The 11,635-nt window shown below is 36.6% G+C and overlaps 2 protein-coding genes across 3 annotated transcripts in view; one reads left to right on the forward strand and one right to left on the reverse strand.

Moving 5' to 3' along the window:
• The first annotated feature begins 1,097 nt into the window (after positions 1-1,097).
• On the forward strand, positions 1,098-2,963 carry LOC108599086 (prisilkin-39). Of its 2 annotated transcripts, XM_017985875.2 has the most exons (4): positions 1,098-1,278; positions 1,352-1,442; positions 1,508-1,786; positions 2,539-2,963. In XM_017985875.2, the coding sequence occupies exons 1-4, from the start codon at positions 1,249-1,251 to the stop codon at positions 2,556-2,558; spliced, it is 420 nt and encodes a 139-aa protein (XP_017841364.1). In that variant the 5' UTR covers positions 1,098-1,248; the 3' UTR covers positions 2,559-2,963. The 2 variants fall into 2 exon arrangements, with proteins under 2 accessions (XP_017841364.1, XP_017841363.1); XM_017985874.2 differs by lacking the exon at positions 2,539-2,963 and having other exon boundaries at positions 1,508-2,093.
• A 260-nt stretch (positions 2,964-3,223) lies between these two features.
• Positions 3,224-11,635, reverse strand: part of LOC108597955 — a 50,107-nt gene continuing 41,695 nt past the window's right edge. Inside the window, exons 3-4 of the mRNA XM_033293530.1 lie at positions 5,233-5,260; positions 3,224-3,391 (exon numbers count right to left, since the gene is read on the reverse strand). Coding sequence (XP_033149421.1) covers positions 3,287-3,391; positions 5,233-5,260 — 133 coding nt within the window. The 3' untranslated portion in view covers positions 3,224-3,286. The remainder of the gene's footprint in view (positions 3,392-5,232; positions 5,261-11,635) is intronic.

Consider the following 11,635-nt stretch of genomic DNA (forward strand, 5'->3'; position numbering starts at 1 on the left):
CAACGCTTGTGTGTGTGTGTGTGTGCGTGTTGTTCTGTCTGCTTTTTAGTGATTATCTTGCGGGCCACGTTGTGCAAAGACAAATGAGCGAAGCTTCGCATTTGCTTTGAGTTTGGTGGCATTTCCCTTTGCCTTAGTCGAGACCACAAAAATAAATACAAATATATATATAGAAATAACACGATACTCTCGAAGCGAGTAAATATTTGCAGAAGCGGCGCATGTTTTGTGCCTCCGCTATGAAGATTTGTTATTGTTTTGTGTGTGAGTTTGCGAGTGCGTGGATAATTGGAATTAAAGATATAGTATGCAAACAAGTTGAGTAGTTTTGTTTGGGCTGAGGTTCTCATTGTGGCGTCGCAACAGATGAAAGAAAGCGATCTGTGAACAGGAGGTAAACAAACCGATTGCCAACGTTTGTTATTTGTGTTTGCCAAGTTTTTTTTTTTGTTTTTTTTGTGCGTGCAAATATCTAAAAATGAAACACACGCAGCAATTTGAAATTGAGGCATTTATTTTGTCACCTGTCCCATACAAATATTAATGCTATAATCATACATAATCAGCTAGCACTAAGGTTGTCGCTCACATTTAACTTCAATTTAAGTATGTAACTAAAGAATGAGTATTCAAATTATGATTAAATTGATTTAGACAGGGCTGCAAGTGCTTAAACGGATAAAAAAAAACCAAACAATTTTAAATTTTTAAAATTATTTTTAGCAACTCAGCTTGTCAAATTTAAAGCAATAAATAATTTTCCCCAAAATGTTGACTTCTGACTTCGCTGCGTATGCTTGACAGTATATTTGAAAATTAGCATGCCAGCCCTGTGCATGTAACAAAAACTCAATGTTTTGAGTATTGTACGCGGCGTATGAGTAATAAAAACAATGTAGCCGCAGTTTTAACTTCAGCGTCTAAGTGCGATTTGAGCCAGGCCTATACCCATACGTCTTGCTTTGTTTTGTTTCGGTTTGTTTGTGTCAGCGACGCTGACGTCGACGTCGACTTGAGCGCAACAACTCAGCCGGAAAATAAAAAATATAAATTGGCCGCAACGCCTGAGAAACAGAATTATTTAACGTACAAACGTCGTGAAAAGCAGTCGTGCCTACGCAGTTCTTAAATCTGTCCGTCTCTCTGTCTGTCTGTCAGTCCAAACTGTCACTCGACAAAATATTTCGCATTCGCAATTTTATTTAATTATACGAAAGAACAATAAACAGACATAAGACACTAGTCGCAATGTATGCCAAGTGCTTGTTGTTGTTGTCGGTGAGTAGAGTGTGCATCAATAAGTTAAAACGCCCCCAAACAAATATATATATATGTAATATATGCAATGTAGTTGAGCGTGTGTGCGGCATGGAGCGCAGCAGCGCCAACGACGCAGGATGCGCAGACGAGCGATTTATTGCCAGCTGAAACCTCCGCGAAACGTAAGTAGAAACGCACTCGAGCTTAAAAGCAACGAACTAATGGTTTTTTCTTTTGGTAATCCAAGTGCTGAACTTGGGCGGCTTATTCGGCCAGAGCTCAGGTTATCCCAACTACGGCGGCTATGGCCAACAATATCCCAACTATGGCGGGCAGTATGGAGGCTACAACAATAGGCCGTACTATCCAAGCAGTGGGTATTATCCCAGCACAGGATATTACCCCAACACTGGCAGCGGCGGTTATTATCCCAGCACAGGCGGCTATTACCCCAATACGGGCAGTTATTATCCCACTACGAATATTCTAGGCAACTCTGGTTACGGCGGCTATGGCGGTTATGGAGGTAATGGTGGCTTGCGTCAATATTCTGGCTACTGGCAGCCCGACTATAGCGGCCAACGCAATCGAGGTTATGGCTACTTTGCGCAAACCGATCGCTTTGGCCTGCCCGCGTCCAGAGATCGTGATAACTATCGCGATCGCGGCAGCTATAGTGGCTATCGTGGCTATGACTAGGCAAAAGCCTTTATCATAAAGTTATTGTTATTGTTATTGCTCTGCTTTGTATATAACGCTTGCTTTATGCTAATTAACCCCAGCAGTATTATTGCGCTTGTTCTCTGGCAATAAAACTTACTAATTTAAACTAAGCATTTTATTAATCAACTGTTGCAGTTTGTCAAGTTAAATGCATATGACTGAACTTTAAACGGCTACGCCCAATTGAACGCTGAAATTTAATACGAGTGTCATATGAGTAATGAGTGCGGTAATTGCTTTAATTTAACTGTCTAAGTGCTGCTAAGGTTAACTTAACAGCAGCGCTTTAAATTTAACAGCTCGCAAACAAATTGTTTATTTAAATTTTGTTGCTTCTTGCGCTAGCCCTAAAAGCAAGCAACAGTTTTTGCTGCCGTACAACGTTGCGCATGATTTTGTAGCATATTTTTAAAAGAAAAAGCAAACAAGCGTCTTGCTGCCAACAGCTTAAACAGTAAGCAGTGTGTGGAGATTTTTAAATTAATAACACGCAAACATGCATTGCCAACTACTTGAAATTTAAACATTATTCTATATCTATTGTTCTTTTTGCAGTGCGCACAACTTACGGCTAAAGCTAACAGAGACAATCGCCAAGTTCGCTCGTGTTATGCTTCAGCACCCACAACAACAGCAGCAGCAGCAGCTGCTGGAGCAACAACAACAACAACCTCGAGCAGCTTGGTTAACAACTAAAGCTCTTATATCTTATGTACATTAAATGCACTTTATTGCAACACCAAACCCAAAGCGCCCGCATTACACTTATTTCCAGAGCTGGTGTAGCTACTTTAAATTCTTTTCTTTTTTGCATGCATTCGACACAGATCTTAGCACAGTCAACAGTCAACGCATGTGAGGGCCAACATTGTCTTTGCATTTTATGCTTAGCGTCAAGTCAAGTCGAGTCATGTTTATGTTTATGTTTATGTTTATATGCCATTGTTTCGTTTCGTTATCGTAAATAGTAAACAGAAAATGCAGCCAAGCGTGTTGCCCAAAAATTGAAAAATTCCGCTTGGCAACTCTTCAAGCAGCAGCAGCTACAAAAACTCATGCCGCTCATAAGTAAATAAATGCATTGAGTTAAATATTAACAAGCAATTGTTTATTTGTCTAGCATTGATGTTTTGCTTCAAGCCCCAAAACTTTCCAATCAATTGAAATTCATTCAGTATACAAATTTGTATGCGAAATTTTCCACTCTCCAAAAAATTTGGCCAATGCCAACGCCAAGAATTTAGCCATCATATGACAACAATTAAAAGAGCAGCATATAAAATATTCCACACACACAATTCTATCAATTCTTTAATCTATCAATGCGCATCTGAACCACATTCATTTGTCTTGCTCGCCGCTCTGCTCTTTGGGCTTCGATGGTTCCACTGAATGAATGCGTTGCTTCCTTCCGTGGCGGCCATAAAAAGCGATATGTATGCATGTTCAAAACAACGAAACCAACAAAAGCAAATATAAAAATTTATTTATCTCTTAGATTGCTTAAAACATATACGCACACACACAAACAAACACGCACCCATCATTGTGTGGGCCATAAAAAAACTGTACACTAAATCGCATGTTCTTGTTTTTTTTTTCTTTCGTTAAATGCACTAAAATTATGAGTTGCGTTTAAATTCAAAACTTTTCCCATTGCTGTAGTCTAAACAATAAACTATTTCTATTTCTAGCGATTGGCATAAGTTTTTTATAAACAACAATTAAAATTTTACATAAATATTATTTAGCTTGTACTGCGGGGAATTCATGGGCAACTTTATGTTGCAAAAATTTTGTTTATCGAACCGCTGGTTTTGGCTGGTAAAGTTCGCTTCGCTTGCAGGGCAAATAAAAATAATTAAAAAAGGCACACAAAAGAACGCGCACAATAAATAAAGTGATAAAGTAATGAAATTATTTATTTGCCGTTCAGCTTTAGGCAGCGTCTTGCATTCAAATCTAATGTTAACAACAATTTAATTAACAGCAATGCCGGAATTACAATTTAACAATTTTATTGTTAGCTTAACGATTTGCCATACCGTTTATTTAGTAGCTGTGGCAAATATTTGCCTGGCCCCTTTTTTGTTTTTATTCGCAATAAAATTGCAACACTTGTTGCCGCTCAAGTTTTGCTTTAAAAACTTGTGAAGTGCGGCAATTCAGACTGTCAACCCTAGTGAAGACGAAGTTGAAAAATTATTATACAGTTTGTAATCTGAGGCAAAGCCCTCACAAATACCCACTATGCCACAATTGTGGCTTACAATGTGTATTTGTTTATGTTGGAAACGCTCTAAGTTGACGAAAGTCAAAATGGCTTTGTCTTGTTTGCAAAAACTTTTTGGCTTTCAGCCAAGAACTTTGCTTGGCATTTCATTATGTCAGCAGCAGAGCTACCTGAGTAGGTGACAAGACTCAAACTGTTTGCGGTTGGTTTAAGTTTATAACAAAGATTAATGCTTCGCTCAGTTTTTCTGCTGCGTTTCAATCGAATTATAAGTTAAGCTAAAGCTCTGGCGCATAAAATTCATACATATATAGGTTGGAAAAACAATTAATTGTGTTGAATTTCAGTTGCTCTCGTACTCTCGCTGCTATCAAAACGTTTGAAATATGATTAAGTCAGCAGCAGACAACAATGCGTATGCTTAATTACGTATACATATGGCCGTGTATGTTTTCCCTACACACTCAAACTTCAGTTAGTTAGGCCAATGGCATGCTTAGCTAATTAGCACATGCATTCAGCTTCAGCGAGCAGTCAAGTTGCCACGTGCCTCAAATTTCATCACTTAATACAGCAGCAAACAAAGCAAAAACTTTAGCCATTGACTTTGAACTTCCTGTTATTACAATAAAATCAGTTATCGCTCTATGCAGTCTGCAGCATATAATAAAAAGCTTTGGACTAGCTAAATTTGATAACAATTAAAGGAAAATGAGTGAGCACGTGACTAAGCCATACAAAATTGTATTCACTCTCTAAGGGTGTCTATATTTATTTTATGTTGCCAACCTGCATATATAATTTACAAGCATAATAAATCAACACAAATGGCACATAGAGTCACACACAATTACTCGAATTTGTATACATGAAGTCCTTGTTAACAATTTGCCAGCTGTACTCAAGCGAAATTTCTGGATAATTGCATTTAATTTTATGCATAAATATTACAAGCAATCTCATCAAGTATGAATATGCGTTAACATTGTAAACAGTTGAATTTATTACACACTTACCTTTAAGCCAACAGCTGCTAGCCACAATCTAAAAAGACATTTCATAAAAGAGAAAAAGAAATTAGTGAAAAGGCAACAAAAGAAACTTTTGGCAATTATAAAAAAGATAAAAATGTTGCGCACAAATTATTAAGTTAAGCTGAAATCGATTGTAATTTATTTAAATAAATTAAAATACTTATTTGCGCGCATCTAATGCACATTGTCTTTAATTTAATTAGCGTTTAAACTGGTATTAGCTCTGAAAAGTTTACTAGACACACACAAATTAGTTTTGTATTTAATACAATTCACAAGTAAATACTAAAAACATTTTGCACATACGGTCGACTGCTGTTTATGTAAGTCCACGAATATATTTGTGCAAGCATTTAGAGTCTTAAAATTCAATTGGGCATAGCGCCATTAAGCTTCATCAAGCTGCCTACAGCATTTAGCATAATGCTTCGTCACAACTATAAGTTCAATTGAAAGTGTGAGCTATATCAATTTCACATTGAAACTGTCGCTATATCATTCACAATCAATTGAAACAATTTATTTTAGCTGTGCGGCGGGCGCATGAATAAAAATATTATTTATTTTATCAAGCACTTTTATCAACGCTTATAAGTAGTTTGCACATTTAATTACGCGCACATAAACATGCTGATATTTGTATAGATAACACTGAGCTTTGACTTTGGCCACACACAGAGAAACATGCGAATTAAATTAAAAACTTTATGCACAACAACACATAATGGATCAAGCTTTTACTACGCTGGGTTTATCATCAATTAATCCATAATCGAAAATAAAGTGCTACACAATCGCAGACAGTATATGATGATAATGATAAACATTTGGCAGAGTTCGTAATCAGTCATCAAATTGACAACAATCATATAAAAGTGGGTGGGTAAATACGACTCTGCAACACTATACAATTATGTGCCTGTCGTGTCTGTCTGTGTGTGTGTGTGTGATAAACAAGCAGCGACACGCCCAGCTTCCCAGCTTTTTGACTCGTTTCTTTGTTTACCACATTATGTGATTTTTATTGGTGCTTGTGGCGAAAATTGATTAAGATATTGCTGCACCTGCTTGCTGCTCGTACCACACATGACGTATGCGTATTTTTTTTAAGAGAGATAAAACTGCCTGCTATTTGCACGCACGCCTGCTTTTTTGCCTTTGCTCGTAACGTAAGCGCCCACCCCGAAAAACAACATTTTCATTTTCAAACAGCAACAAGCGGCGAATCAACAAAATGAAAGCACAAAGAAAAAACAGCCTGGCGCTGCCTACGGTGCCATCAGTTGCTGCTGTGCGCTTTCATTGTGCGGTTGCTCGGCTAGCGGCTGTGATCGACAGAGTCGAGTGTGTTGTGTAGCATTTATATAGTGAAATCGAAATTAATTTTCAATGTTACGCCTTTTTGTGTGTTTAAGTGAGTTATTATTGCAATTCTGTTTAAATCAGCGTTGAAAACAACATAGTGCGAAAGTTTAATTAAAAGCGAAAAAACAAAAAGTAAACACAGCGTGTTACTCATTATCAATAATAAATAAATGACCGACCGACCGCAAAATCAATAATATTAACCAAAAATAAACCGAAAAACTAATTGCACTGGACATGTGCATATAATTAATTATTATTCTAATAATTGTGTGTAATGCGTTTAAATATTTGCGAAGACTGTGCGTAATTAATTTTAACGTAAGTTGAAAATGCATTTTTAACCATTAAGTGGGCGCCATTATATCCGTTTTTGACATTTGAATGAGTTTCAATTTCGCATGCACATAAAATCAATTTGTATTACATTTAAGAGCATTAAAGCCATTTGTGTGCTCGTTCATTTGCATAGCGCACAACACAAACGGCATACTAATAATTATTTTACAATTGTAACTGAGAGTGCAATGCGAACTATTAAACTCAAGAATGTAAGTATGCATGTAAAAAATATGGCTCAAGTGACATAAATTGCATTCAAAATGAACATAAAATAGGTAAAACTACCAACACCAAAATTCGCATTGAAATAAATCTCATCAAAATTACTTTTTTGAACATTAAATAAACGGAACTAAAATTTCAACAAATTGATTTAAACATGTCAACAAATAAAGTAGATTATTTGTTTGGAAATTCAACAATTTATGGTTATCTGTCTGTCTGTCGAAGTCTGAGCAAAAATTAATCAATGAATTTTTAGCATTTGCTTGTCATGTGGGTGGCAAAGCCCCAAACAAACTCGAGTGCAAAGTATTTAATGTTTACCTTAGCCAAATACTTGAGTGAACCCATATGCTGGGCACTTAATTGCAAGCACAATTTTTATTATTATATTTTGGCATTATTTTAATAAACATGTTGTGTTTAAAGTTTGGCGCATGTGAGTGCATAAAAAAATTGGAAATTGTTTTCAATGCGCGCTTGTCATGTTTGCTTAAAATCAATACATGAAAAAGAAAATATTAAAAAAGGTTCCAGCAACTTTGTATTGTATTGAGTTAACATTCTTACCTTTTTTTTTTCTTCTTGTGAGCCTTACGTCAACAATTAGACCTTGTTGTGCGCAAGACAGTTGCCAGGTATGGCTAACAACTTTAGTCGCTCGTTTGAAGTAGTAGACAGGACAGACTCAGCGGCCTCTGGCGAATTGACCTGATTGAATGTCCCTAGCTGTAAGTTCACAATTCAATTCATGCACGAGCTCGTGCAATTCATGAAAATTTAAATGAAAGTCTGCCCAGCGCTGCTTCTTAGTGCTGAAAAAAAAGTATAAGCGTAAATTAGGTCTAACAAAAGCAGCTTGTAAACAGCGTTGGGTACAACATGATTTTAAATGCGCTTTTCTTGTTAAAGCTGTTGAACATGTTTTCACCGAAAGCGCATTTGCCATGGCCTGGGTCTGGGCATTAAGTTTATTTTATATTTAATCAGCAATAGAACAAGTCAGTGAGCTGTAGGCGCCGGCTCGCTAATTATTTTGTTACTTGGGGCGTGCATAACTAAAGCTAAACTCTAAGAGCAATTTAGCTTAAATAAACGTTTGGCAGGCTTAGTTTGTTGATTTTTAATTTTAACTATTCCAAGGTTGCCCATTTATGTAAATTTAGCACACACATACATACAAACTTTGGCACAGACATTGTTACATGCGGTTTTTCGGCAGTTTAGCAGATTAATAAGCAATTTTATTTGCGTTTAAGTGTGAGTTGTTGGTTATAATACATAAATTATTATACCACAAACGAGTGATTTCGTTAATTGAGCATAATTGAATAACAATTAAACGCAAAATATGCAAGTAAATTAATTATGAACTTGTTAAGCCACAAGCTTAATAATAAGTGCTCTTGGCGTTTTGTTAGTTGCTTTGAAAACGCAGCTTTTTATCCTCTTACAGCTTTCTTTGCTCTAAAAATAGTCCAACTTATTTTTATAAATTTGTTTTGCTGTCGACGACTTAGCCAAATATTTTTCTTTTTAATATATTTTTTATTTCGGCCTATTTTAAGCTGCATGGCGAATGGAATTCGTTCGGGTACATAACATAGTCTACTTAGTGGGGCAACAAATGAATTCTTTTGAAGCGCCGCGCCCTTCTGTGTTTTCACTAAATTTAACAATGCTAATTTTATACGCATTTCCGTTTAAATTTGCAACAATGTTTTATTTTTCAAAGCTATTTTATACTGCATGCCTTTGCTTTGAAAATTTGCTGTAGCGTATACTTGATTTTTGAATGGCACTAAGCTTAGTGTACTGCAGCTGAAGTCAATGCCTGTCATAAAAACTATATATAGCAACTGTTGAAGGGCTATGCAGCAAAGTTGTTGAAAAGCAAAACTAATTTTATTAATTTTTTAATTAAAATACCAAGACAGCTGAAATTTAAGGCTGGTGTGATGGCTTGAATTACAAACATGCTGACAGCTATTGAAAATACACAGACAAATACTAAGCTGACTGCTGGCATTTTATGAATGAAAACAACATTTGGACAGCGCGCTGTTGAAGCTCAAAATAGACAGAGAAATGTACTGCAGACTGCTTTAAATCTGCATAAATTGTAAGATAATTATTTCAACATTTTTGTAGTGCACTCAACATGCTTGACTAAAGCTAAAAAATAACAACACAATGCATAGCTATGGCTTGAATTTTTAAACTTGCTTCAATGGATTTTTACAACTATGCTTTTAACATAGTACAGCTTCAGTTGCTTTTTTTTTATTGCTGTGGCAACAAGCGTAGATTCATAATTTATTAAAATACGCTGCTGCTAGCCAGCAGATATGTCAAAACAATTTCCAAGGAAAACTTGTGTATCAAAGCAAAAATAAGATAACAAATATTTGTTTATCAAATGGTAAACATAACAACTACACTCAAAGCACGTAGCACAGATTTCATTTTTGTTGCTACTGTTCAATAATTTCATTGCAATATGTTTTCCTTTGAAGTGACAAAGTTGGTAGCTACTTAAGACAAAGTTCGTTTGCTGCAATTGTTGAACATTAGCTGGGAGTAACAGTAAATTATACGCAGATTATCCTTACAGTGTCCAGTATATAAATTAATTATACAAGTCGTCAAATTTAATAAATAATATGCATGCCATATTTAGTCTGGCCCTACCTTGTAGCTGCTTAAGCAGTCTAGACTGCTCTCGCCTAGCTCTTTTCTATGCCAACTGCTGCTTAACCTGATGTTGTGTTAATATCATGACGTGCATTTAAATGTGCTGATTAACTTGATTTGCTTATTGTGTATACGTTAAATGCTTTGTCTGCGTGCTTGCTAACGGTTGACAGCGTAATATGAATTTGTTGCACTTCAGTGGCTCGACAAGTGTCCATTGATGTAAAAAATGTTGCGAGTAGATAGCCAAGTTTAAAGCTGCGCGGCACACAAGTGTAGAATTTTAATTATTTGCTTTAATATAAATTTCAGTTTAAGCTTATTAAATTTTGCGAGTGCAGACTGTAGCTAAACATTTGACACACCTGCTCATGTAGCGCGTATAATTTTAATTAAATTCCATGTGTTCGTTTTGTCTTTGTTATGAAAAAAAATAAGTACATGTTCCAGGAAAGAATTAAGCTGCAACTCCAGACACTTAGTATGTCAATTGCTTCGCTTGTATTATTATGATAATTAAGTTTTTGTGCCAATATTTATGTTGGGCGTATACAATACGTTTGTGGGGTTAACAACTTTCAAGTGCCACTGTACCTTTTAGAAAATGTCTCCTAAACGACATATCAGGCGAAATATCCTAAGCTCAAAACACTTAGTTCAAGTGCAGAGCACACACTTCACTGAATTGCCATTGTTTTCTCGAAAACATTTTCGGCGGGTTAATGTCTAAGTGTGGCTTACATTAAATCACCCAAAATGATTGCAGGGGTCTACTCTCTACTGATTGCTCGGGTGACTGACATCTGATAACCAATTTGGAGCACAAACATTTAAATGCAAGTTAAGCTCTTTTTACTTTGCTCAGCTGAGCTGCTTTGATGATAAGCAGCCGCCCAAGCACTTTGAAGTGAAACTAAAATGTTGCATTGGCAACAAGTTGCGCTGCAACATGTTGGGGCCATGACTTCAACTTCAAGTTCAGTCGTCAACATCTTTTTTTTCCTCGAGCCGCTCGTATCCTGTCGGCAAGCGAACTGTGCGAGGTGCTTGATAAAAGCAAAAGTCAAGCCAACGCTACAGTTGATAACGTACGCTCGGTCGGTTGGGTTGACTGCTGCTTCCGAAACGCTGGCAGCAAACAACTTGAGGCTATAAAAGTCTCAAATGAAAGTGGCGGCACATTCAAAACGCGCAGTGGTCAATAAGCAATTGACTTAGTTTTAATTAGATTTTGACACGCAGTGTAAAAAGTTTTTTTTGCTTTGATTAGTTCCAAGAACCAATTGGCTTAAGTCGGGGTGTTAACTGTGTCAAGCAGACGTTCGCTACAGCACCTGCGGGTAATACGCGCATTTATTACAATTACATTTAATACCATAAACTCACGCCCATACACACGCACACACACACACACACAATCGACTTGGAATTCGTGTTACATGTTTCGGCTGTGGTTACATTTTTTTCTTTGTAATTAGACCCAAAGCACAACGGTGTTTCGGCTTTTTATTTCTATGCGATTGCGGTTAACGTGGCCACGTGTGGCCCAGAGAGCTGTGGATTTAAACTAAGCACAGGATTTGCCAAAAAGGGTTGACAGACCCCAGCACACACACACATAAGTCGAAAAACTTAATTATCTGCTAAATATTTAATATGTACAACGTTGTTGCTCGCGGCTATAGCAGAGCAAAGCGTGCAAAAAAAAGTTTTTTTTTTGGCTTTGACATACACAGAATTTTATATGAGGGCAGTATTCGTA

This window comes from Drosophila busckii, chromosome 3L (genome assembly GCF_011750605.1).
Source record: "Drosophila busckii strain San Diego stock center, stock number 13000-0081.31 chromosome 3L, ASM1175060v1, whole genome shotgun sequence".
In the NCBI taxonomy this organism is placed as follows: Eukaryota; Metazoa; Arthropoda; class Insecta; order Diptera; family Drosophilidae; genus Drosophila; species Drosophila busckii.